We start from the raw sequence: 27,807 nt of genomic DNA, 5'->3' as shown, positions 1-27,807 counted from the left end.
TGATTGGTGGAGAGATTATAAAGTTCTGGGTTGCTATGGCAACGTTCACTCAGGAGAAGGCTTGGAGGAAGAGGGATCCTCCTCCAATTCAACTGCTCCTGAGAGTCCATTTAAGCTGCTCCTTGTGTCCTGCTGACCTAGTGAATTACTGACCTGCTGAACTACTATCTTTTCTGAACCCTCCTTCCTCCCTTCCAGGACTTAATCTAACCTTGGCACTGTCCCTGCTACCTTCTTCTCCTGACAAACAGCTTCCCCAGTCTTACCCTTTGTTCGCATCCTCCCCCATCCCCTAATAACCACCTTGTCCCCTTTCCCACTCCTCCACACTCATCCCACCCCAACCTGCTCCTGCCTATCTCCACCTCCTTCCTGGTGTCCCAGTGCCCCCTGAAAGCACTAGGACATGGAGGTGCAGAGTCTGCTTTTCTGGTTCTCCTTATTCCTGTGTCCTGGTTGCCCAAACACAAATGTGAGTAAACATGGCACATCAGTGGTGTCTTCCTTTTTTTTTAAGATTTTTTTTTATGAGAGAGAGAGAGAGAGAGAGAGAGAGAGAGAGAGAGAGAGAGAGAAAGGGCACAGGTGCTGGTGGAAGGGCAGAGGGGGAAGGAGATAGAGAATCCCAAACACAATGTGCAGGGAACACAAAGAAGGCCTCAGTCTCAGAACCATGGGATCACGACTTGATCCAAACCAAGACTTAGCTGCCTGAGCTGCCCAGGTGCCCAGAAGCTGCTGGTGGTGTCTTCCATCCTATTGGGTTCTTTTGCATTGTGGTTAAATATCTTTTTCAGTCTCCTTGATGGGAACTTCAGAAAAACTTCAGTTCTTTCTGAAGATCATGAACCACAGGGCAGGTTTCTTGGTAAGCCTGAAGGGGTTGTGGCCACAGCCGTCCACATCAAGTTCTGGGTCCTGTCTGTGCCGCTTGGTCCAAAAAGAGCAGTGTTGGCTGGATGGAAACCTGTAAATACTAGGTTCATTGTATCAAGAAGGAAGGATTTGTGAAGATATAGAAGCCATTGACCATTATGTCTTATATAGGGGGCTTGTATGATATGTAGATTATATCTCATTAAAATTGACTTTAAAAATGTCAGGAACTCAGGGCACCTGGGGGGCTCAGTTGGTTAAGCAGCTGCCTTCTGCTCAGGTCATGATCTGGGCGTCCTGGGATCTAGCCCCACATTAGGCTCCCTACTATGGGGGAGGGGAGTCTGCTTTAGCCTCTCCTTCTGTCCCTCCTCCACACTCATGCCTTCTCTGTCACTCACTTTCTCTCAAGTAAATGAATTAAATAAAAAAATACACAAATAAGTCAGGAACTAATTATAGGAGCTATGGGTATTAGACTTGCTCCTGGAAGCCTGGTCAAGATCCTCCTTCAAGCCTTGTAAGTTTTGGGTCCATCTTATATGTAGTTTGTGTTCCTATCAGCATATTGTTCACATTTGTGAACTTTGGCAGCCTGGGGAACCATGGTATCTTAATCATCGGTGTAGGTACTAGAGTTAAAAAGTGAAATGTCCTTTGTGCTCTGTGCTTCCTGGGTGGTTGACTTCCCATAACTCTGCATTCAACCCTTTCCTTCTGTTCTTGGAAGCTGACCCCAGGGAGTCTGTATCCTGTCAAGTCAATGAGAGCCCTGAGAAGCCCAGCAGACACTAATTGGCCACATTCTGCTGGGACATTTGCCATAGGAAAATCACTAGGAGTGACATGATCAGGAAGTGAATAAGTTATTGTCCTTTCTTTGGCCAAGTAAGTGCAGAGTGTTGACTTACCCGAGTAAAAAGGGCCCGAATGTCCTTAGGAGTGTCCAAATATGAAGAAATACCTGGTTCCCAGTGTGAATATATCACTCTATCATTAAAAAGCAAAGCATTAAAAAGCAAAACTTGTATCCCCAGGGGAGAGAGAAAGAGCCAGATAGGGAACATCTATAGTAATAAGTAGACTTATTTAGATTGGCATCCACCAGATTCTTAGAGAGGGATCTGGAAAGACCCAGTAGTCAGGAACAACCCTTGTATTGAGGCAGAATCATCCCACATGAATACATCCAGTCAAAACAGACTCTATTCTGTTTCTTTTGAGTCTTTAAAGGAGGAAATTCCTTGGTAGGCATTATTGCAATTATTCCCGTCACCCTGGGATGCATCTCATAGATCAGTTCAGTTCTCCCTTCCCCCTCATCTCTGAGCTCTTGCATAAACTAACTCATCTTGTGTTTCCCACCTCCACTTGTTCATGGCCATGGTCTCTGAGAGCCTAGTGTTATTGGTCCCATTGGAGGTAATCTAATTAAGAATCAGTTACTGATATCAGCATCCAGAGAGCTGCCAGATGTACAAGAGTGCCTATGACTGGGGGTGTTTTCTATTCATTACCAGTGCCCTCTGTTTTGTGTATTAGACCCCATGATCAACCATTGTGCTGACAGCTCCTTCTGTCTTTCAGACCATGGCTATTCTGATACAGTGTGTTTTCCACCAGCATATGTTCTCATGACCTCAGTTTTGAGGACTAAAATGAAAATGTTATAGATTTCAGAGGCTCCTTTCTAGAGAGGTGTGTTTGCACAAAATTCAAGCTTGGTGTGAATTAGGATGAATTGCATTGTGAGTGTCTTTTCTCCTCAAATACTTCTAACTCTAGTTTTTGTCAAATGAGATGTGTTCTTTCTTTGGTGACCATATCCAGGAAGTTTGTATTCTTTTAGAAATTACATTTCATAGTTGCTATTGATTGATTTAAGTACCATACCAAGAAATAGGAACATGAATACCTTCATTGGCTATTTGGAGGTAGATGTTCAAGTAATGTAAAATCTCACAGGTATCATCAAAATATAGGAGATCACCTGATGATGCAAATTACCATGTACTTCAGAAATCTGACCTTTTGGGTTGTGGTTCAGAAGCAAAGTGAGCATTGAAAGGAAATATCAATGTTTTCAGAAACTACACAATAATTATAATTTTTGTTGTAATAGTAATCCCAAATTATTACAATAGCCTTCTGTCTCTCTCACTTATGTCCTTATCTATCAACATCTGTCTATATAACATTGTTATTTGTATCTCTAGTACATTTCTTCTTGCTTTCATTCTTCCATAAATTTTGGGTATAGTTTTGGAAATGTTCCAAAGAAGTTTACCTATGCACTTCAAGAAGGTACAGTAGAAGTCACTGACTTCTTATCTACTTTAAGTTTGCATTTACTTATTTTGTCTATTTGAAATTAGCTTATAAATTCTTAAGTTCTGTTCACTATAGAAAAAAATTTGCAATGCGTTTGTAGGCAAAACACAATCTCTTAAGATTTGCCTATTAGATGTTTCCCACAGCTTCATTGTGATATAATTTATTTATGATAACAGAATCTTTTTAAAGACTATAGTTAGATGATATTTGACATAGGTAAGCAGCAATGAAACCCATCACCACAGTAAGAAAGCAAACACACTCATCACTCCGAACAATTTTCCCCTGCTCCTTTGTAATCAATTTGTGCTCCTTCTCCTGTATGAGGAGGCATTTGAGAGGTATGCTTACCTCCTATAGGCTGGCTGAGGGTTTATAAAGCTTATTCTTCCTGACAGATAAGTTGTAAATGTCTTTGAGATTCCTCATTATCTCAAATGTTATTTCAGTTTGTCTGTATTTTGCCTGGCCATTTCCCTCCTGGCTCTGATGGTGTTGAGATTCTGTGGACCCTTACCGTTATAACTGCATCCTTGGGAATTTGTGCATTTCTAATTTACCTCTGGAGAACCATCCTTGCTGTAAGTATACTAAAGTGCTTTCTATACATTTATTCATAAGTAACCAGAAAAATGTTATAGTCACTGAACCTTTTATATGCATTCATTACTACAAATTTCCTTCTAATGTGCTCATTTTTCATTATTATTTAGATTGAAATATTTATAAAGTTCTATTGAAGTGCCTTCTGTGATCCATATGTTCTTTTTTTTTTTTAAAGTTTAAGTATAGGGATGCCTGGGTGGCTCAGTCAGTTAAGCATCAGCCTTTGGCTCAAGTCATATTCCTAAGGTCCTAGGATGGAGCTCTGAATTGGGCTTCTCCATCTCCCTCTCCCTGCCACTCCCCCTGCTTGTACGTGCACTCCCCCCACTCAAATAAATAAATAAAATCTTAATCAAAGTAAAGTTCAAGTATAACTGAACTGTTAGTTTCAGGTGGACATGGAATGGTGATTCAGCAGTTCTGTACATTACTCTGTGCTCATCACATTAGGTGTACTCTAAATCCCCTTCATTTCTTTCACCCATCCTTTACCCACCTCCCCTCTAACCCATGAATTCTTTAAAAGTATACTACTTAATCTTCATTTTTGTGTCATTTTGCACCTGTCCTTCTGTTCTTAATGTCCTGTTGGAGTCATTTGTGATCTGAGAACATACTTCCTGTGATTTCTATTTCTTTGGTTGTTCAGATGTATCTTAGGGCCCCAAATATGGCCTGTCTCAGTGAATGTTCCATGTGAGCTTGAAAAGAATGTATATTCTTCTGTTGTTGGATGAAGTATTCTACTGATATTAACGGATCCAGTTGATTGATGATGCTGTTCAGTTCACCTGTGTCCTTATGGAATTTCTGTATCCGTTGATCTGTCAGTGACTGATGGAGGATTTTGAATTCTCCAGCTGTAATAATAGGTTCATCTATTTCCATCAGCAATTCTTTCAGTTTCTGCTTCATGTATTTTGACACTGTTATTAATGCATGCACATTAGAAATTATTATGCCTTTTTGGAGAATTGACTCTTTTACCATTGAAGTGATGCCCATCATTATCCTTGACAGTTTTCCTTACTTTGTAGTGTGTTTTGAGGGATCATTTCACTGGCCAGTTTGATGTTTCTAGTTTGATGTTTCTTTAACACTTTATACATTTTATCCTTCTTGATGGATGGTTTATGAAAAGAAGTGTGATATAGTTCTTACACTTGTTCCCCTTGGGTAAGGTGTGACTTCTCCCCTCTCTCTCTTCATCCACCTACCCCAACCCCTGCTCTAGATTTCCAAAATTGTTTTCTTGTCTTTAATGATCTGTAGCTGAATGTTATATATTAGGCATATCTGGGTTTTTTTTTTTTGTTAGTTGTTTGTGTGTTTGTTTTGCTATTTATTGTGCTTTTGATTTTTGGCACTTCTTGGATCTGTGATTTGGTGACTATATTAATTTTGTAAAATCCTCAGCCATTATTGCTTCAAATATTTCTCTTTTCCATTCTACTGGTATTCCTTTATGTGTATGTTACCCACTTAGGACATTAGTGTGAAGTTTTCTACTTATCTGGGGCTAGGCTGAGTTTACTCCCAGGTGAGACAGGAAGGAGAGAGCACTGGAGTTGAGTATTTATCCTCACTAGTCTTTGGGAAACTTCCCATTAGGCTCTGATGACAGTTTCACTTGAGGGTAGAGCTCTCTAAGAACATAAAACTTTTGAGTTTATTTCTAAGTGAGTATTTCTTCCTTTCCCTCCCAATGTAGAAATCTTCCCTTCAAAAACAAGATGATCGTATTTGGTGTGCCCTTCCACCTTTTCACTTCCCCCGCCTGTGGGACTAGGTGACAAGGGCCAGGGAAGCTCAGAGGTTCCTAGCAACATGTGAAGTTAAAAGAATAACCACGGTTTTCTGTTTGCCCTCTACAGATGCACTTCCCCCTAACAACATTATTAGGATAAATCCCACTTTGTCATGGTAAATAATCTTAATGTACTGTTGGATCCTACTGGCTAGGATCTTGTTGAGAATTTTTGCATCCATGTTCATCAGAGATATTGGTCCTTCTTGGTGCGGTCTTTGGTTTTGGAATCAAGGTCATGCTGTCCTCATAGAATGAGTTTGGGGTATTCCATCTCTTTCTATCCTTCGAAGCATCTTTAGTAGAATAGGTATTATTTCTTCTGTAAACATTTCATAGAATTCCCCTGGGAAGCCATCTGGCCCTGGACATTTGTGTCTTGGGAGATTTTTTATGACTGCTTCAATTTCCTCCCTTGTTATTGGCCTGTCTGGTTTTCTCTTCCTTCCTATCCCAGTTTTGGTAATTTGTGGTTTTCCAGAAATACATCCACTTCTAGATTGCCTAATTTCTTGGCATATGGCTGCTCATAATATGATTTTAAAATAGTTGGTATTTCCTTGGTATTGGTTGTGATCTCTCCTCTTTCATTCATGATTTTATTAATTTGAATCTTTTTTCTTTTTAATAAGGTTTCTTTTTAATAAGGTTCTTCTGTTTGGTGTAGGTTTTATTTGCTGTTCTTTCTCCAGTTCCTTTATGTGTGAGGTTAGCTTGTGTATTTAAGTTTTTTCCAATTTTTGCGGGAGGCTTGTATTGCGATGTGTTTCCCTCTTAGGACCGCTTTTGCTGTATTCCAAAGATTTTGAACAGTTGTATTTTCATTTTCATTAGTTTCCATGAATCTTTTTAATTATTCTCCAATTTTCTGGTTGACCCATTCATCCTAGTAGGATGCTGTTTAACCTCCATGTGTTTGAGTTTCTTCCAAATTTCTTCTTGTGATTGAGTTGTAGTTTCAAAGAATTATGGTCTTGAAATATGCAGGGGGAAATCCCAGTCTTTTGGTATTGATTGAGACCTGATTTGTGACCCAATATGTGGTTTATTCTGGAGAAAATTCCATGTGCATTTGAGAAGAATATGCAATCAGATGGAAAGTTCTGTATATATCTGTGAAATCTATTTGGCCCAGTGTATGATTTAAGACCTTGTTTCTATGATGATGTTGTGCTTAGAAGGTATGTCATTTGATGAAAGTGCCATGTTGAGGTCTCCTCCTATTAGTGTATTATTATCTAAGTACGTCTTTACCTTGGTTATTAATTGATTGTTACACTTGGCAGCTCCCACGTTAGGGCATAAGTATTCATGATTGTTAAGTCCTCTTGTTGGATAGACCCTTTAAGTATGTTATAGTGTCCCTCTTCATCTCTTACTACAGTCTTTGGGATAAACTTTAATTTATCTGATATGAGGATTGCTACCCCTGCTTTCTTTTGAGGACCATTTGAATGGTAGATGGTTCTCCACCCCTTAATTTTCAGGTTGGAGATGTCCTTAGGTCTAAAATGAGTCTCTTGTAGACAGCAAATAGATGGATGTTGCTTTTTTTTTTTATCCAGTACAATACCCTGCATCTTTTGATAGGATAATTTAGCCCATTAATATTCAGAGTAACTACGGAAAGATATGAATTTAGCGTCATCATATTACCTATTCAGTCCCTGTTTTTGTGGATTATTTCTTTGGGCTTCCTCTTTTACAGCATCCCCCTTCATATTCCTTGCAGAGCCGGTTTGGTGGTCACATATTCTTTCAGTTTCTGCCTATCCTGGAAGCTCTTTATCTTTTCTTCTATTCTGAATGACAGTTTTGCTGGATGAAGTAGTCTTGGCTGCACATTGTTCTCATTTAGTACCCTATATATATCATGCCAGCCCTTTCTGGCCTGCCAGGTCTCTGTGGGGAGGTCTGTTGTTAATCTGATATTTCTCACCATATAAGTTAAGAATCTGTTTTGCACTGCAAGAATTTTCTCTTTATCTTTGAAATTTGCAAGTTTCACTATTAAGTGTTGAGGTGTTGAATTGTTTTTATTTATTTTTTGTGGGTGGGTCCTCTCTCTTGTATCTGAATGCCTGTTTCCTTTCTCCAGATTTGGGAAGTTCTCGGCTATGATTTGTTCAGATACACTTTGTGGTCCTCTCTCTCTCTCTCAGCCTCTTCTGGGATCCCAATCAGAAATATATTCTTCCTTCTGAAGCTATCATTTATTTCCCTAAGCCTTTCTTCATGGGCTCTTAATTGTTTTCCTTTTTACCTCAACTTCCTTCCTTACCATCAACTTGTCTTCTATGTCACTCATGCTCTCTTCCACCTCATTAAACCTAGCAGTTAGAACTTCCAGTTTTGATTGCATTTCATTTAATCTATTTCTAATTTTGGCCTGATTAGATCCCAATTCTGCAGTAATGAAATCTCTAGAGTCCTCTATGCTTTGTTGACAGAGCAACTGGTAGCTTTATAATTGTACTTCTGAATTGAATTCCTGACATCGTATTCAAATCCAAATTCTGTAACTCTGTTGCTGAGAGTACTGTTTCTGGTTCTTTCTTTTGTGGTGAATTCTTCCTTCTAGTCATTTTGTCCAGTGCATTGTGGCTGTATGAGTGGGATGAGTCAAAAATATCACCCACAACATAAATAAAATACACCCTAGATGATTCTGAAGAGGACAGAGACCAGAAAATAAAAGAAAAAGAAGTACAGAACAAAATAAATCAAAAGGACCACTGAAGTGAAAAACAAATTTTAATACAAAGTAGAAAAAGCCAAAAATTAAAAACACATGATGAAGAAAGAAGAAAAAAAGAGGAAAAAGGAAAAAAGGTGTGGTGGGGAGATGGTAGTCGTGAGGAAGTGGTAGTGGAGAGAGAATGTAGTCTACCTGAGGGGTCCTTTTAGGTGATTCTCTTGGTTCCAAGGGTATTTTGTTCTGTATGTTAGAAGATGCTCAATCCCAAATTTATATAAACCAGCAATACTTCTAGACAGCCCCAACATTGACCACCAAAATATAAACAAGATAAATAGGGGGGCAGAATGGGAAGGGAAAGAGAGAATATAATCTCACAGAATGAACTAACACAGTATTCCGCTTGGTTCTGGGTGTATGTTCATCCTGTTTTAGAAGATACTAACTTCCACTCTTGTAAAACAAAGCAAGGCAGAAAAAGCAAAAAACAAAAATCTGTATCTCGTATATCTACCAAAATTAAATTGAATACATTGAAGGGAATCCAGAAATGAAAAATATATCTAAGACATTTAATTGTAGAAATATGAAAGTCAAAAAGGAAAAAACTTAAAAATGAAGAGCTGGGCTATATGCTCCTCCCCATTCGACAGACAACCGCATCTTCTGGTACAGTGCCAGCCACATCCCTGAGACACGATGGTGAAGGTTAGAGTGAACGGATTTGGTCGTATTGGGCACCTGGTCACCAGGGCTGCTTTTAACTCTGGCAAAGTGGATATTGTCGCCGTCAATGACCCCTTCATTGACTTCAACTACATGGTGTACATGTTCCAGTATGGTTCTACCCACGGCAAATTCCATGGCATGGTCAAGGCCGAAAACGGGAAACTTGTTACCAATGGGAAGTCCATTTCCTTCTTCCAGGAGTGAGATCCTGCCAACATCAAATAGGGTGATGCTGGTGCTGAGTATGTTGTGGAGTCCACTGGGGTCTTCACCACCATGGAGAAGGCTGGGACTCACTTGAGAGGTGAGGCCAAGAGAGTCATCATCTCTGCTCCTTCTGCTGATGCCCCCATGTTTGTGATGGGTGTGAACCACGAGAAGTATGACAACTCCCTCAAGATTGTCAGCAATCCCTCCTGCACCACCAACTGCTTGGCTCCTCTGGCCAAAGTCATTCAGGACCACTTCGGCATCGTGGAGGGCCTCTTGACCACTGTCCATGCCATCATTGCCACCCAGAAGACCATGGACAGCCCCTCTGGGAAGCTGTGGTATGACAGCCGAGGGGATACCCAGAACATCATCCCTGCTTCCACTGGTGCCACCAGGGCTGTGGGCAAGGTCATCCCTGAGCTGAATGGAAAGCTCACTGGCATGGCCTTCCATGTCCCCATCCCCAACATGCCAGTTGTGGATCTGACATGCCACCTGGAGAAAGCTGCCAAATATGATGATATCAAGAAGGGGGCATTGGAGGGCCCCCTCAAGGGCATCCTGGGCTACACTGAGGACCAGGTTGTCTCTTGCGACTTCAACAGTGACACCTACTCTTCCACCTTCGATGCCGGGTTGGCATTGCCCTCAATGACCACTTTGTCAAGCTCATTTCCTTGTATGACAATGAATTTGGCTACAGCAACTGGGTGGTGGACCTCATGGTCCACATGGCCTCCAAGGAGTAAGAGCCTCCTGAACCACCAGCCCCAGCAAGAACAAGAGGAAGAGAGTGGCCCTCAGCTGCTGGGGGGTCCCTGCCCCAAATTAATCCCCCAACACACTGAGAATCTCCTGACCTCCAATTTACATCCCAGACCCTGAGGAAGGGGAGAGGCTTGTGGAACCCTACCTTGTCATGTACCATCGATAAAGTATACTGTACCCAGCCGAGAAATGAAGAGCTGGTAAAAAACTGTAGTTAACGTGGGAAAGGAGAAAAAATATTGGAAATTTTTAGTCTGATATAAAATGGAGTCATAATGGAAAAACAGAAACAAGAAAAAGAAAAAAAAAAAGGACCCTCTAGCTCTATATACTATTTTCTCTCAGTCCTGTAGCTTTCCAGTGCCACTTGGTCAGTAAACTTGCTCTTTCTTTGTTCTTCCAGCAGTTCCTCTGGGGGAAGGGTCTACTGTGCTGATTCTCAGGTGTCTGTGCCTGGGCGAAGATGCCCCCCCCTTGCCAGGTGCTGGGCTCAGTATGAGCTGTTTGTCCTGTAAGGCCTTTGTTCCTTAGAGGCCCCGCCTCTCCTGGGCACACGGTGAAACAAAGAGGAATAAGAATGGCAGTAGCCAGATTTCCAGCTCTGGAGTGGAGCTCCCTGCAAGTAACTAACTGCAGTCTCCCAGTCCGCCCGGGGCTAGATGCTCCCGGGGGCAGGTGCAGGTGCACTGATCTGCACAGCTTGGGGGTGGGCCTGGTGGCCATAGAGTCCTCGCTTTCCTGTGCCCTCCCTGCTTCTGCCTGTCCCAGGGGAAATGCAGGATTGGCGGCTTTGTTCACTTGGGCGCCCAGGGATCTGGGGCCCTGGGCCGCTGGACCCACACTCCTGGGGACCGACTCTCCCGAAGGAGACAGTGGACAGCCACCTCTGTACAGAGCTGGCTTGCCTAACCGACTGGCTTCTCCCAAATGCCCTGGAGGGCTGTGGTGCTCCAGCCCTTTACCGAGATTGGACTGTGGTTTGCAGTGAGCTTTGCCCGCCCCCTCCCCGGGCGCCCCTCCTCTTATAGTGACTCTGGGGCTCTTGCTGGAGGGGGCTTCACTGCCCCTCCAGCGGTTCTGCCTGATTTCCCTGCTAAGCCCTTTTCTGTCAGGGAAAACTCCAGCAGGGATTTTTAAAGTTCTCACTTCTCCAGGACTGGGCTTTCCTCCTAATAATATGTTTTGACATCAAACTTAATTTTGTTTCTTCCTCTCTTAGGTAGAGCCTCAAGAATATCAAGGTAAGATTTTAGGCTTTAGTTTTCTTTGTAATATTTTCTCAGTACAGCTTGTTTTAACTAGGGTTAAATATGGTGCCTTCTGATGTGTAATTGACTTGCTAACTCTTGAAAATCTTCCTGTTCCCCATTTGGAATCTAAGTGACAATGTGGAGGGAGTTGCCATCTCTTAAGAGGTGAGGAGGAGGAACATTTTATGGGAGTAGGGAGAAGAGAAAGACTGTAATCTTTCATAGAGATGTTTAGGAGGCAAGTGATAATAGAATCCTGACTTGGCTCTTGGTGAAATGTGAAGGTTAGAAAACACTCCTTTGATTCTATCAAAAAGGCTAAACTTCGACAAGAAGCCAGATATTGCCAGGCAGTGTATGTCACAAGAGAGGTTTAAACCATGGTTTGAGTCTGCAGTGGAGGGAGCCTTTCCTTCCAGGGGAACAAATGAGTGGAAATGAGCATGCGCAAATGGGGGTAACGTATTATTTCAGGGCCTCATGGATTGTAGTGATTCCATGATGCTGTCTGTTGAGAGCCATGGTGCTGCCTGGCACTTAGCAAAGCCTTGAGTGCTGGTGTTTCTCACTTTGAGTACCGCAGTACTGGTGGTGAGAAGAGAGATCTCAGGGCATGAGAGCTCTCACACTGAGGCAGTAGAAGAGAAGTTTGTACTTTGTGGTTGGCTAAGAGAATTAAATGCCTGTTACAGGAGTCTGTGTAGTTCTAGAGCTTACATGTGTTATCCACCTGTGATAGGATACTTCATGAGTGTTGTTTTCCTGTAAGGGTGGAGGGTAAAATTCTCATGTTGGGATGAAAAAAGCTTGGCTTCTAGGGACTGTGAGTTATCCATGCCCTCCAGGGATTGTGTGTAATGTGGTGACTGTCCCCAAGCATGTTTGATTCCAAAGACCTTGTCCTCCAGAGCCCCCAGCCTAGGGTTCATAAAAGTCTGTGAACAGCAGGAAGTCACTGAAGGCCTTTGAGTAGTCAGTCAATTGACATTTTGAGCTTTCCTTGTGTGGAATTCCAAGTAGCACCTGGAAGTGGATGTGACACAAACCAGGAGTCAAGGATGGTTTTGTTCCTTTTAGGTTGTTTGCAAGGAATTATTTATGTACCTTAATCATTGGAGGAGAGAAATGTAAGTTGATAGGATGCTTGATTTTTCTCTTACATCTCTGGTGATGACATAAGCATTTAAAGTGATTAAATTAAAAAAAATTAAAAAAAAATTAAAAAAAAATAAATAAAGTGATTAAATTTTCCAAGAATGGTGTCTACAGATGGGAGAAAAATTAGAAGATGTTTTATTGCACTTCTTTATTTTTGAAAATATTTTAAGTAGGGATCTCACTGAAATAAGGTCATCTAGGTTTCAAATGCTGCGAAAACTTGCTTTCTTCAGTCACAATGGGAATGCTAAAAAGTTAGTTACACTGAAGTGTCAGATACTGGGTCTCAGCTGCTAATACACTGGAATTATTCGATGTCACTGGTTTTGCTAATAATCTTAGACATTGTTTCCTCTCCTTTTAGTTAATTTACAGCAAATAACTGAGAAGATAAATTGGTTTGAGAAAGAAAGCAGAGAACTTGCTGAAGAAATATCCATTTGGGAGCAGAAGGTATAGATACTCTTTCAAATATTTTTTGTGATTTCATTTCAGTTACTTCCACATCTGGTAGTTCATTCTACTGACCTATTTCATGTGATCCAGAAACAGTATCAATTCAAGATAATCATCACAGATGTAGAGCACTGCCTCTTTTTTTGTGAAAGGAGTCACACATTAGAAGATAGGTTGTCTAGCTCTATGCTATTTTTAAATTCTGATTCCTTTTTAATATGTTTTATAGATCAGGGAAGCAAAGAAACATCTATCAGAAACTGAGACAGAAAATATGTTTCTCTCTGATGAAACTCCTAAATTGAAGGTAATAAACCCTTCTTTGCTTGAATTGTGTTCTAATGACATAAGTAAAAGTAGTGAATTATTATTATTATTATTTATATATTTATTTATTTATTTGAGAGAGAGGTGGTCAGAGAGAGAGAGAGAGAGAGAGAGAGAATCCCAAGCAGTCTCCATGCTGAGTGTGTAGCCTGATGCAGGGCTCAATTCATTGACTCTGATATCAGGACTTGAACTAAAACCAAGAGTCAGACATCAACCAACCATACCACCCAGGTGCCCCAAGTAAGTAATGAATAATTATGACTCATTTAATATATGTTTTGTTGAAGGAGAACATCAAAACATTTGAACTGGTTAATGAAAACTTAAATTACACCCTTCAATGTACACCTGCTAACATGCAGTCTGAGAGAGGAAAGTCAAGAATCAGACAGACGTGGTACAAGTTGATTATTGAAAGGAAACAAGTATTTTGACACTCTAGACAAGATGGACTTCCCAGATATATTTAGAGCATTTCACCCTAAAGCAACGGAATGCACATTCTTCTACAGTGAACATGGAACATTGTCCAGAATAGATCACTTACTAGGTCATAAATCAAGTCTCAGTTGGTACCAAAAGATTGGAATCATTCCCTGTATATTCTCAGACCACAATTCTTTAAAACTTGAACTTCATCACAGGAGAAGATTTGGAAGGAAGAAAAATACATGGAGATTAAAGAACATCCTACTAAAGAATGAATGGGTCAACCATGAAATTAAAGAAGAATTTTAAAAATTCATGGAAGCAAATGAAAATGAAAAAAAAAGATTCAGAACCTTTAGGATGCAGCAAAGGCAGTCCTAGGAGAGTAATATATAGCAATATAAACCTTTCTCAAGAAACATGAAAAGTCTGAAATTCACAACCTAACCTTACATCTAAAGGTGCTGAAGAAAATAGCAAATAAAACCTAAATCGAGCAGGAAAAGAGATATAATAAAGATTAGAGCAGGAATCAATGAAATGGAAACCAAAAAAAGAGTAGAACAGATCAGTGAAACTAGGAGTTGGTTCTATGAAATAATTAATAAGATCAATAAGCCCATAGCCAGACTTATCAACAAAGAGAAAGGATCCAAATGAATGAAATCATGATTGAAAGAGAGGCAATCACAACCAGCATGGAAGAAATACAAACATTATGAGAACATATTATGGACAACTAACTATATGCCAAAAAAAATTGGGCAATCTGGAAGAACTGGATGCATTCCTAGAAACATCTAAACTATCAAAACTGAAACAGGAAGAAATAGAAAACCTAACAGATCCACAAGCAGCAAAAAAATGGAAGTAGTCATCAAAAGTCTCCCAACAAACAAGAGTTCAGGACCAGATGGCTTCCCAGGTGAATTCTACAAACTATTTAAAGAAGAATTAATACCTATTCTTCTGAAGCTGTTTCATAAAATGGAAGGAACACTTCCAAACTCCTTCTAAGATGCCAGCATTACACTGATCCCCAAACCAGACAAAGACTCCACAAAAAAGGAAAATTACAGATGAGTATCCCTGATGAACATGGATGCCAAAATTCTGATCCAGATACTAACCAATAGTAAAAATTTATATGGAACCAGAAAAGACAATAGCCAGAGAAACACTGAAAAAAAAAAAACAAAGTGGGTGGCATCACAATTCCAGACCCCAAGCTATATTACAAAGCTTTAATCATCAAGACCATATGGTACTGGCATAAAAACAGACACATAGATTAATGGAACCAAATACAGAACCCAGAAATGGACCCTCAACACTGTGGTCAACTCATCTTCGACAAAGTAGGAGATAATATCCAATGGAGAAAAGACAGTTTCTTCACAAATAGTGTTGGGAAAATTGGACCGCATTATGTAGAAGAATGAAACTGGACAGCTTTCTTAAACCATACAAAGAGATAACCTCAAAATGGATAAAGACCTACATGTGAAACAGGAAAACATCAAAATCCTAGAGAGGACACAGGCAGCAACCTCTTGGACCTTGGCCACAGCAACTTCTTGCTGGATATGTATCCAAAGACAAGAGAACCAAAAGTATAAAGGAACCATTTGGACTTCATCAAGATAAAAAGCTTTTTGCACAGCAAAGAAAACAGTTGACAAACCCAAAAGACAACCTATGAATGGGAGAAAATATTTGTAAATCTCTCATCAGATAAATGGCAAGTATCCAAAAACTATAAAGGACTTATCAAACTCCACATCAAAAAGGCAAATAATCCAGTCAAGAAATGGGCAGAAGACACGAACAGACGTTTCACCAAAGAAGACCTACGCACAGCCAACAAGCACATGAAAAAATGTTCAACATCACTTGGCATCAGGGAAATACAGATCAAAATAACAATGAAATACCACCTTGAACCAGTCAGAATGGCTAAAATTAACAGGTCATGAAACAAGAAATGTTGGTGAGGATTCTGAGAAAGGGGAATCTTCTTACACTGCTGGTGGGAATGTAAGCTGCTGTAGCCACTCTGGGAAAAAGTATTGAGGTTCCTCAAAAAGTTAAATGTAGGGCTACCCTATGACCCAGCAATTGGACTACTAGCTATTTACCCAAAGGATACAAACTCAGTGATCTGAAGGAGTACCTGCACCCAAATGTTTATAGCAGCATGTCCACAATAGCTAAACTATGGAAAAGGCCCAGATGTCTATATGTCTATTGACAGATGAATGGATGAAGACAATGTAGTGTATGAATATATATATATATATATATATATATATATACACACACACATATAATGGAATATATATGTATTTATATAATGGAATATTACTTAGCCATCAAAAAATGAAATGTTACCATTTACAATGCTTGATGGTATTAGAGGATATTATGCTAAGTGAAATAAGTCAGAGAGATGATTATCATATGATTTCACTCGTATGTGGAATTTAAGAAACAAAACAGGATCATAGTGGGAGGGAGCGAGATATAAGACAAAATCAGAGAGGGAGACAAGATAGCAGAGACTTTTTTTTAATAAATTAATTTTTTATTGGTGTTCAATTTACCAACATACAGAATAACACCCAGTGCTCATCCTGTCAAGTGTCCCCCTCAGTGCCCGTCACCCATTCACCCCCACCCCCCGCCCTCCTCCCCTTCCACCACCCCTAGTTCATTTCCCAGAGTTAGGAGTCTTTATGTTCTGTCTCCCTTTCTGATATTTCCCACACATTTCTTCTCCCTTCCCTTATATTCCCTTTTACTATTACTTATATTCCCCAAATGAATGAGAACATACACTGTTTTTCCTTCTCCGATTGACTTACTTCACTCAGCATAATACCCTCCAGTTCCAGATGTGGTTTATGTATACAATGGAATATTACTCAGCCATTAGAAATGACAAATACCCACCATTTGCTTCAACGTGGATAGCAGAGACTTTAACTGTAGGAAACAAAATTCAGGTTGCTGGAAGGGAGGTGGATTAGGGGATGGGGTAATTGGGTGATAGACATTAAGGAGGGCACATGATGTAATAAGTACTGGGTGTGATATGTAACTGATGAGTCACTGAATTCTATCTTTGAAACTAATAATATATGTTAATTTAATTAATTTTTAAAATTTTAATTTAAATAAAATAAAAAAATTTAAAGTGTTGGCTGTTGAGTTTTACCATAATGTAGCTTGGGAGGCTTTTTGTTCATTGAGTGAGATGAGTGCACCTATTTGCTTGCTGTTTACCACAGTTGAGAGTGGGAATCTGGGAACAGACACTCCTTCTGAACAGTGAGCTGAATTTCACTTAGGACCACTATGATGAGTTTTGCTATTTCAAAGACTAGGAAGTATGGTTTATTTTCATAGCTAGGCAATTATCACATCATTCAGCCCTGCCCTGTGAGAAATGTAGAAAATCCTATAAGATATTTGAGAGATGAAGGGTGATAGCTAGCCAAGTTATACAGTCCATTCCTTCTCTTAATGCTTAACATAAAATTTTCAATGTGAATAGGGGAAAGCCATTTATGAGTTCTTCGACTTGAACTATTTTCCACCTTCCTTACTTTCACCCTCTCCCATTTATGGCTCAAGATCTTTCTTTCTTGTACTGAATGATCCTGTCCTATTAGGTACACTCACATTGTTCTGCGATCATGATTGCTTGAATGTCTTTTCTCATATCTGTCTTTAAGTTGCAAGATGAATTTGAAGATCCAGAGCTGAGAGTCTTGAGGTCCAAGAAATATGACCTGGAAGGTATGTGGTTTGGGGGAAATATATCCCCATGTGGTGGCAACGAGTGTGCACTGAGAAGGGAAAGAATGCCTTCCTGTCCTGAAGGTCATTACCCTTCTCCTTCCCCCGTCACAAGCAAGTTCTCAGGTCATGTGCACACACACAGAAGAAAACCATCCTTTACAGACAGTAAAAAGGTCCTGGAAGACAAGTGCAATGCATTGAGTTCCATGAAAACAACGAAGGAAGCAGAATTGAAACAGCTGAAGAAGAGAGTGGATACCTTGACTGAATTCTATGAACAGACAAAAGTGGCTGCAGAAGAGTAAGATATTCCTGTGTTAATTGTCACAAATAATGTTGTATGAATTTGTGTGGTGGCCAGTATGGAAAATTGTCTTCCTTTTAGAATAGGATCTACAGTATTTTTGCCAAATGTATTCAGTAGAATTGGTGTCTGCCTTGCCTACCTTGATTTCTGGAACCTGCCTTTTCCTTTCTCTTCTAACTGCTTGTCACATGTTGTTGTGTGATTTACTTGGGGTAGAAGAGAGTACATAACAGCATTAATCCCTTTGATACCTGGATCCCCTTTGGGTCTGTCTACATTGTCCTTTAGGTTTCAGTCTCATTACAAGTTCTTATTAGCCCTAAATGAGGTCATTTGTTTAGTATGAGACTTGGGTCAAGAATGTGTAGAGAAAAGTAGAATTCTCTTGCTGCAGAAACAGTGGGAGTTTCTTTCTGGAAAGTAGGTTGGGGCGCCAGCAGTACTGGATTGCTTCATCCAGTGTGCAGTTGAGATCATTCATTGCAGGCTCAATTCTTAAGAAGGCCAGGGTATTTCCCATTCACCTGATTTTTTGTGTGTGACCCTCTTGGGTCCAAACCAAAGCCTGTAGTTTCACCAGGGCTCACCATTGCTGGCTGACCCTGAGATTCACTTGATTCCTCCTAAGCCTGTGCCTATAAAGTTGTTCAGCTTCTTTGCAGTTCACTTGCCTGTTCCAGAATTTACTGATAAGTCCTGGGGAGATTGGTTCCAACTGCCAGGCTAGCTTTCTCCTAGGCTACCCTCTTCTCCATCTTGTTCTCCTATTTCTTGTGCTAGTTAGTTTGATGCATTCAAGCCAGAGTTTCCTCTTTTGTCCAGTATTTACTTTTTTTTTTTCTCAAGAGGAGATGAGTACCTTAGAGTCCCTCATTCATGTTGAAAAGTAAAACTGTTCCTTCTCTTCCCTGGAGTCTCAGCTTTGTGTTATTCCTTAACACAGCAGGGGTGGAGACTGCTCTTTCTCACTGGTATCTTGTTTTTGTTCATTGGTAAGTTCTTTTCTGGGGGAAAGTACATTGCTTTGACCACCTTTCTCTCTTCAACACCTTACAACTGAGCCGTTACATTACAGCCCTTCCAGAAAACATTTGCTGCATGATTGCCTGAGAGACCAGATACAAACTCAAGGGTCTTTCTGTGTCTAGGGCTTTTGTCTCGGTTACTTTTTTTTTTCCTATTTCATTTTTTTAACCCTTTATTTTTTATTATTTTTGTAAAATAATAAATTTATTTTTTATTGGGGTTCAATTTACCAACATACAGAATAACACCCAGTGCTCATCCCGTCAAGTGTCCCCCTCAGTGCCTGTCACACATTCACCCCTACCCCCGCCCTCCTCCCCTTCCATCACCCCAGGTTCATTTCCCAGAGTTAGGAGTCTTTATGTTCTGTCTCCCTTTCTGATATTTCCCACCACACATTTCTTCTCCCTTGCCTTATATTCCCTTTCACTATTATTTATATTCCCCCAAATGAATGAGAACATACACTGTTTGTCCTTCTCCGATTGACTTACTTCACTCAGCATAATACCCTCCAGTTCCATCCACGTTGAAGCAAATGGTGGGTATTTGTCGTTTCTAATGGCTGAGTAATATTCCATTGTATACATAAACCACATCTTCTTTATCCATTCATCTTTCGATGGGCACCGAACTCCTTCCACAGTTTTGCTATTGTGGACATTGCTGCTATAAACATCGGGGTGCAGGTGTCCCAGCGTTTCATTGCATCTGAATCTTTGGGGTAAATCCCCAACAGTGCAATTGCTGGGTCGTAGGGCAGGTCTGTTTTTGACTCTTTGATGAACTTCCACACAGTTTTCCAGAGGGGCTGCACCAGTTCACATTCCCACCAACAGTGTAAGAACTTCCCTTTTCTACGCATCCTCTCCAACATTTGTGGTTTCCTGCCTTGTTAATTTTCCCCATTCTCACTGGTGTGAGGTGGTATCTCATTGTGGTTTTGATTTGTGTTTCCCTGATGGCAAGTGATGCAGAGCATTTTCTCATGTGCATGTTGGCCATGTCTATGTCTTCCTCTGTGAGATTTCTCTTCATGTCTTTAGCCCATTTCATGATTGGATTGTTTGTTTCTTTGATGTTGAGTTTAATAAGTTCTTTATAGATCTTGGAAACTAGCCCTTTATCTGATACGTCATTTGCAAATATCTTCTCCCATTCTGTAGGTTGTCTTTTAGTTTTGTTGACTGTATCCTTTGGTGTGCAAAAGCTTCTTATCTTGATGAAGTCCCAATAGTTCATTTTTGCTTTTGTTTCTTTTGCATTCGTGGATGAATCTTGCAAGAAGTTACTGGGGCTGAGTTCAAAAAGGGTGTTGCCTGTGTTCTCCTCTAGGATTTTGATGGACTCTTGTCTCACATTTAGATCTTTCATCCATTTTGAGTTTATCTTTGTGTATGGTGAAAGAGAGTTGTCTAGTTTCTAAGAGACTTTTTGCATGTGATTCTTGAGTCAATCAAGTGTTAGAATATAAGCACAACACAGCCAATCAGCCTTTCTAAGCATTGCCCTTTGCTACCTTCACTATCAATGAACTCAGTCTTCTGAAAGTAGGTTGACTCCATGTGGTTGATAGTTTTCTACCTGAAATCTGTTTCCTGGACTTAACACCCTGACTATGTGACAGTTCACATAATTTTATACTTCAGTACATTTTGCCGGCAGTAAGATAGGCTTTTTCTTCCACTGGGATGTTCAAAGGGGCGGCAGGTGTTGTATTTCTAAACCCTATAGATGACTGGGAATGAGCTGCAATACTGATGAAGTCATATTCTGGAAGGCTTTCTTTGGGCTGATTGTTTGTCCAGGCACATCCTTGGCCTGAGAATTAGGGCTCCCCAAGGAGGTATAGGACTAATGTTGATCCCCTGCTTCATCCTAATGGGTATAGTTGGTCAGACATGGCTTTTCACTTTGAACTGAAATGAGCCTTTACCATCTCAAACAAAGACCAGCTCTGAGAGGGCACAAAGTGTAATGTTATTTGAAGACTTGATGATGAATGAATTGAAGTAGAGAATATAAAGACATCTCTAATTGCAGGGGACTTGGCAGCAGCCAGAGTTTGGTTTTCTTTAACCCTAAATGGGGGATTCGATTCATTTCTCTGATCATGTTGTCAGTCTGTGTGTTTACTGGCCGGGGAGGGGAGAAGGGACATTCAAATCTAGGCCATCAAGAGTCCTGGGAGAAAAAACTACAGAGCTTGCAGGCCTTGACTACTGGACTATGTAAATACCTTTCCCATTTTAGGAAACTGAAAAAGACACACTATGAACTGGTGGCAAAGAAGAATCAGCTGTCAGCTACAGAGAAAAATTTGAAAGTAGCCACAGAAGAAATAGACAAATACAAGTGAGTTCAGCTATTAAATACTAGCAGCATCTGAAATATCTGTTAACTCTTTATTTTTAACCCTGGTACAACATTTAGACTCAATTAACAAGTAATGGAAAGAAAAATTCATAGGACATCCAATGAGAACAGACACAAAAATAGAAGTTTTAGAGACGACCACACAATTACATTACTAAACATGCCCTGATCTCCAGCGCTAGCCTGACTCTGTGGAAAATTCATCCACACCAGTGTCCCCGAGGGTGGTGTAAATTGTCTTCATTTTAGGAAAGCAGTTTGTTGTAGGTTGAATCATACCCAAAACACAGCAGTGCCATCTGATGGCCCTGGTCTTTGCCACCCTGGGAAACATGGTAAGGATAGAACTTAAAGGAGAGAAGAGCTTTATGACAAAAGACACTTGTCACAGGATAAATTAGGGAATGATTGAAGACAGGTAAGGAAATTATATCAACTCTGAACCCTGCAGGTGTGACAAAGTGAGTAAGGGAAGGATGTAACAATAGCTTTGATCCAACTGTACATTTGTAATCATGTGATAAGTGTTTTCCTGTGCCAGGATAAATTGGATGAGGGGACAGATAAGAGGAGGATGGCCACATGGGCCAGTTATTTAAAATCCTACCCAATAATGGGCTTTATCTGATGAAAGCTATTGTAACTCACAGGCAACAAGTCCAAGAAATGCAAGAACAGCTGCAGGAGTCAGAACTGACCTTCAGACACCAGGTAACCTGAGCTCTGCCCAATGTAATGAACCCTTGGCACCTCCTGCAGGGGACAGCAGTGGCTCCTTGAGTCCTTAACCATGGGCTTTTGGTGTGCTGGCTTTTTCAGATCGCAGTTCATGAGAAGAATGCTCAAGACAACTGGGTAAGTGGTTGCTTTTTCATCCTCTTTGTTTGGTGCACAGTCTGGCACAACTGAAGGTGGAGATGTTTTTCTCCCCCAGGTCAAGGCTCGGTTTTGGGAGAGGGAGATAGCGCAGCAAAGCAGGGAGAAAGCCTACTTGAAACACAGGTACGGGAGGTTGACAGACGTTGTAACGGGCATTTGTGGGAGGACGGCTATGCTGTTTATTGTCAAGAGAGTTGCTGGTATTGTGATTCTTATATATATCCATTATCTGTTCAAGACTGGGCTTACTGGAAGAAAGATGCTGCCTGAGAGACACAGGAGGCAGGAGCTGATTCCGGGAAGACCTGAGACGCAGAACCCTCCAGGGAGAGGTAAGGGGCACTTTGTGAAGTGCAGCAGCCCAATTGCTGCTATGAACCACCACTCAGCGTCCTTCCAGTTCCTGTGGGTGATCTTTGTGTGTCCTGGAGAGAATCACAAGCACTACCTAAGGACAGCAGCTTGTCTGAAGGGGTAACAGGAGGGTATATTCCTCAGGTGCCCCCAGGCCGCAGGGCACCTGTCCCCATGACAGCTGGAGCTCCCACCCCTCCCCTGACTGCAGACCCTCCTACTCCCTCCATCACTCCATCCTGAAGAAATGTACCTGGAAGGGTGATGGTCCTGAGCTTCTTCCCACCTTGAACTAGTGGTGAAGACTTTTTTTGGGGGAAAAAGACTATTTAAAAAAGACCTTTATTTATTGTTTATGGAGTTTCCTTTATTTTTTTAATGAATTAATTTTATTATTGGTGTTCAATTTACCAACATACAGAATAACACCCAGTGCTCATCCCATCAAGTGCCCCCGTCAGTGCCCATCACCCATTCATCCCCACCCCCTGCTCTCCTCCCCTTCCACCACCCCTAGTTCGTTTCCCAGAGTTAGGAGTCTTTATGTTCTGTATTCCTTTCTGATATTTTATTTTTATTTGGAATCTACAATACTGCATTCATCAGTTCATGTAATTTTATTCCTTTAATGTTATGAGTAGAACACCGCAGCTTTACTGCTAAATCCACCTATTTTTTCTTTGCTCATGACTATACAATTGGCTAAGTACATTCCTTAAATATTTCTGTAATGGCCAGTCGCATATGCTAGGCCTCATCTGTAGACTGAAATATTGAACCATCAACCTGTGGCCTGAGAAGAGAATGCATGCCACTCATTTGGAGGATGCACTGATATCCCACCCATGGGGGTACCCACCCATGGCTATTCTCAGTTCAATTATTAATCTATGAAGAAAACATGATTTTCTTTGATGTGTCTTGATAACCGAATTTCAGTGTTGATTTCCCGCCAGTTGTACCCTGTGCTGTCCTCTGTTGGTTGATTCCTTATGGAAACACTTAACCTGGGCCCTATAGTGTCTCCCTAACATCACGTGATGGTATCTCCCTTAGCAAAATAGTCACTTGGGTCATGTGGGAAGCCATCTATTCTGATAAGGGACTGAGTGTGAGAAAGAGTGCAAGATGGGGGAGGAAGGCATAGAGGGTGCGCAAACCACAATAAACTTTCATTCTTTGTCAGATTTAGAATCTAGACCAGTTCTTGAGATGAATAGCACTACCATCCCTAAAAAGGACCTAGAGATGGCTAAGATAAATGCTGTGTGATTTTTCTGTTGTAGCCACTTCTGGAAGATTATTCCTTTTTGGACAGCACCCTGTCCTGGCCTAGTGTCTGTTAGGTGTATCCTGTGATCTGTCTGAGGCATGTTCACATTTCAAAATTCAGGATGTTTTCCCAGGGGCCTATAGGCTTCTCCATTAGAGATCCTCACCGTAGGTGGTGCCTCCTGAAGCCACAGATGCTTAGAGATGAACGATTGCAGGATGCACACCGTGTATGTGTGTGTGTGTGTGTGTGTGTGTGTGTGTATGTGTCTAAAAATAACTTGATGGTGACTCCTCTCTCTGCACTAAAGTCTGCCAGTCTAGTTGACTCCTCTAGTTTTTGGTTATGTGGGAGGGGCAGCCTTGTGGTTTTTCAGGTCCAGAGACTAACCTGGGAATATGTCTCTGGTGTTCCTCACAGCTGGGAAATGTGAAAAGCTATGAGTCAGTCTGCACTTTGTACTGCGTGCTTTGGTGCTTTGGGAAGATTTGAGTGTTCTTAGGTAAGGTGGGATTCCCAAGTCATCTGTGTTTCTTCCGTGGGGGTAGGGACAACCCAGAATCCCTTCAGGTGAGTCCTGGGTGAGACAGTTGTGAACTCTGCCAGGTGACATACGTGTAGTAGAAAATGTCCATGGGACCAACAGCTGTGAAGAAGGAAAACCAGTGACAACCTGCAGGGCCAAAACCTCACCCATGTTTTCTGTTGTGTGCCTGTGAATGGGTTCTCATTTGAGAACCTGTGCCAGCTGACAGGGTCTCCCCTGTCCCACCATGGGAGTTTCACACCTACTCTCCAGCCACATTTGTTTGCATCCAGTGATGTAGAGTCAGCTCCTCAGTGGTCCTTGGCACTGAAGGACTCTGCACTTGCTCTGTGCCTAAGCTAAGGATCATTTGATCAATGGTGATGCAGATCTACAGAGGTGGTTCCCACTCACTCGTAGGGATTGTGGTCCTCTTAGAAAGCACTTTTCCAGGTTCCCTGTGGGACTCCAGAAATGTACATCTTTCCAGCGTTATCTGTCATCATGAACAGCACTGTGGGCAGTAGAAGACCCCTTCTCAGGGAGCGAAGCAGAGTGGGGTCAGGAGGGGGCTGGCAGCAGCAGTTTGACCCATGAGAGGCTGTGATTCTATGTGTGGACACTGGGCTTCCCATTTCCTTTCACAGTGTTTGTGCTTATTGAGTATACATAACCCTCTGTGGCTGCGCTGGACGTGGGAACAGAGTGGGCCTGGCCACAAATTCCTGCCTGTCTGGAATATACTCCTTTTGAGTTGATTGTCATGGCTTCTATTCAACTGGGAGGACAAGATGCTTTGAAGTCCCATCTTCTCAGAGATGTTTGGTGATGTGTGGGAATACTAAGTTCTTTCCTTTAGCATCCTTCCCTTGCCCCTGAACTATGTAGTGGCATCAAATGGGAGGCCTCTGGTTCCTGGCCCTGGTGCTCTGCTCTCCTGGAAGCTGAGGGTGAACAAAGAACCATGGTATTATACCTACTATTGGGTTTCAGGCTGGAGAGCATTATCCTTCAAACTGACATGGCAACATACCTTTGTTCTGCAGATCCCTGTGAATACAAGAGGACCAGCTCCTGTACTGGTCCCACTGACAGCCACACATGCAAGTGTTGACCCAAAGCCTCACATATACTGTGAAGGCAAAATGCATATAGCAAAACAGAAGATCCCATTGAAATAACTCACGATCCTTTTGCCTTACAGGACTGTTTCAGATTTGAAGACCTCCCTGAGCAGTAACAACCAGGCTATGAAGAGTGTATATTTAGAACATGTGTCAGATCTGCCTAATGGTCAGAGTGTTTCCCCTTTCAATCCTGTCCCCTGTGCTTTGTCACTCCTGGTATCCCCCTAATAAACGTTTCATGTTTCTTTCTTCATGTCAGTGTCTGCTTTCACCAGGACCTACCATCCCTCCCCTTGAGTGCGTAAAGTGAATCCTGCATACACAGTAAACAAACTGGCAGAAATGGTAGTGATGGCGGATGGCCACAAGATTACTCTTTGTGGGATCTTTCCTGCAAGGGGCCTAGGAAGGAAATCCTTCTGGGGAGGTAGACTCATCTTGTATATAGATCTGTTGGTGGTTCTATTTACTCTGTTGATGGATGTTCCTGAGCACATGGCTCTTGCTGGTTTAGGAGGTGTGTGGTGATCAGCAGGACAGATGTCTGTCCCCAGGCAGTAGTCTATTGTGATGGTGAGGATTGAACAATGGGTTAGGAATGGCCCTGGTGAGACTGGTGAGGAGGCCCTGCATTAAGGCAAGTTTTGTGCACTGGCTTCCCCCTACCAGCTACCCCTCAACAGCACCAGTCTGGGTGAGCTCTGAGGGGGTTGATCAGTGGCAGTTTTCTTGGTAATACCCATGAAGTCCCATAATCCTGCCAGTTTCCTTATGGAGGAATGGGCCTCTTCCCTAAGAGGTCAATGATGGGAGACCCACTGCTCCCCCACCATGCAGGAGGAGTTGGGTGTGTGCTTCTGGGTCTTTTTAGGTCCTCAATGCCAATCCATTCTGCACCAGAGCTCCATGATCCTGCAGAGCCCTCCTTTCCAGGCTGTGGAGGCAGCCATCCTGCAGCAGCTTGAGGATCATGGCTGGGCCACCAACATGTCAAGGTCTCTCTGTCCAAGGGCTGTCCACGGGTGGCTGGTGACCTCACTGCTGCAGCCAAGGTCAGCCTAAGCAGCCTTTGTAAATGGGATGGTCATGCCCTGGGAGCAGGGTGTGGACTGAAACATGGCAGGAGACCAGGAAAGAGAGGAGATGTGGTTCCCCGTTTTCCTAGACAGGGCTGCACAGAGCAGAAGGCATGAGGGCCTGGGAAGAGACAGAGGAAGAGGCTTTCAGGAAGAGAGACACTGAGTGAGTGGTGGGGGAATGGGGCAAGTCCTAAAGTGAGAGGAAGGAAGAGGGAGACAGGGTAAGGAGAAGCCGAAGCAAAGAGGAATTACAAAGAGGAATGGAGGTTCTTCGTCCAGGGGTGTGGAGGGGGAACCATGGACGAGGATGGAGGAGCCTATGTAGGGCATCTGAGTGTTGGGACCAGTAGAGGCAGGAATTCTGGGCATCAGATTCCCTGAGTCCACTGCTCCCACCTTCCTGGGGCTGAGCTTTGCAGAGGTCATTTCAGTTCAGGAGATGGGTACACCTCCTTTTGCTTGGGGTTTTGGGGCCCAGCCTCAGGCTCTCTCAGGGAGAAAGATGGCTTGAGGGAGAGCATGCTGCTCTTTGGCAGGTAATCTCCAGAGCCTGCCCTGTGGGGAGGTGACCCTGAGCCATCTCCCTGCCTGTTCCATGCGCTGCAGCATTCCTCCTGCCCCATCTAGGCCTTGCTCATGTTCTAGAACCAGGCCCCAGGCACTGTGCTGTCCCAGGTCCTGCAACCCGGAACTGGCACAGATCCAGTGCTGATCTCAACCAAAAATATTCTCGAATGAGTTCTGTGTTCTTCCTCTGGAGCTAGCAGTGTGCAGCAGGATAGGGGGTTGCTATTCTCATGTCCACTGAAGGTTGGGAGGGGCACAGTTTCAAATCCCATAGGCTTCTCCTATATTCAAACAGAATCTTCTTACTCCATTGAGCCTTCTGGTTGTGAAGAGATGGAAATTAGTATTTGAAGGTAAAATTGGCTCCTTATAAGAATTGATGGAGATGATTTCATCCATCTGCCACATCTAGAGCATTTTGCAAAGCAAATATCTAAGGATTCACACGGTAAATTCATATTGGATGTGTAGCTGCCTTTAGGTTTGCATTTTAACTGTCACATATGTGTCAACAAAGGCTGGCAGAGGGCATGCCATGGCCTTTTCTGGTCCAGGGTGTCTCATGGCAGGAAGGGCTTCCAATGGAATCAGAGGACTACCACGCAGCTTCTCAGAGAGCTAGAGCTGGTTTTCCAGCAGGTTCTGACGCCCACCCAGGGAGACCTTGGGAACTTTGTGGCAACTTGGTGTCTCCCTAGGTGGGAGGCAGAAGCTACCTTGTTGGGCTGAGTGCTGAGGAGAGGTCTCTAGGTGGCTTCCCCCTGGGATGTGCTGGTCGGTAAGAAGCACAGTCCCTTGTGTTTTCTGGGCTGTTTCCCTGGTTTGGTCCTCCTTT

At 42.2% G+C, this 27,807-nt stretch overlaps 1 protein-coding gene and 1 pseudogene across 1 annotated transcript; both read left to right on the top strand.

Annotated features, from left to right (window-relative positions):
• Positions 1-3,658: 3,658 nt before the first annotated feature.
• Positions 3,659-25,579, top strand: LOC129519072 (transport and Golgi organization protein 1 homolog). The gene is made up of 12 exons (XM_055339228.1): positions 3,659-3,791; positions 11,251-11,272; positions 12,804-12,892; positions 13,125-13,202; positions 17,392-17,455; positions 17,621-17,759; positions 21,045-21,146; positions 21,818-21,878; positions 21,987-22,022; positions 22,102-22,169; positions 22,285-22,378; positions 25,404-25,579. Exons 4-11 carry the CDS (start codon positions 13,170-13,172, stop codon positions 22,337-22,339), a joined length of 558 nt encoding a protein of 185 aa, XP_055195203.1. The 5' UTR covers positions 3,659-3,791; positions 11,251-11,272; positions 12,804-12,892; positions 13,125-13,169; the 3' UTR covers positions 22,340-22,378; positions 25,404-25,579.
• Positions 9,021-10,055, top strand: LOC129519071 (glyceraldehyde-3-phosphate dehydrogenase-like; annotated as a pseudogene).
• Positions 25,580-27,807: the final 2,228 nt, after the last annotated feature.

Source organism: Nyctereutes procyonoides, unplaced genomic scaffold, assembly GCF_905146905.1.
Source record: "Nyctereutes procyonoides isolate TBG_1078 unplaced genomic scaffold, NYPRO_anot_genome, whole genome shotgun sequence".
NCBI lineage: Eukaryota > Metazoa > Chordata > Mammalia > Carnivora > Canidae > Nyctereutes > Nyctereutes procyonoides.
This window is presented reverse-complemented; position numbering and strand designations above follow the sequence as displayed.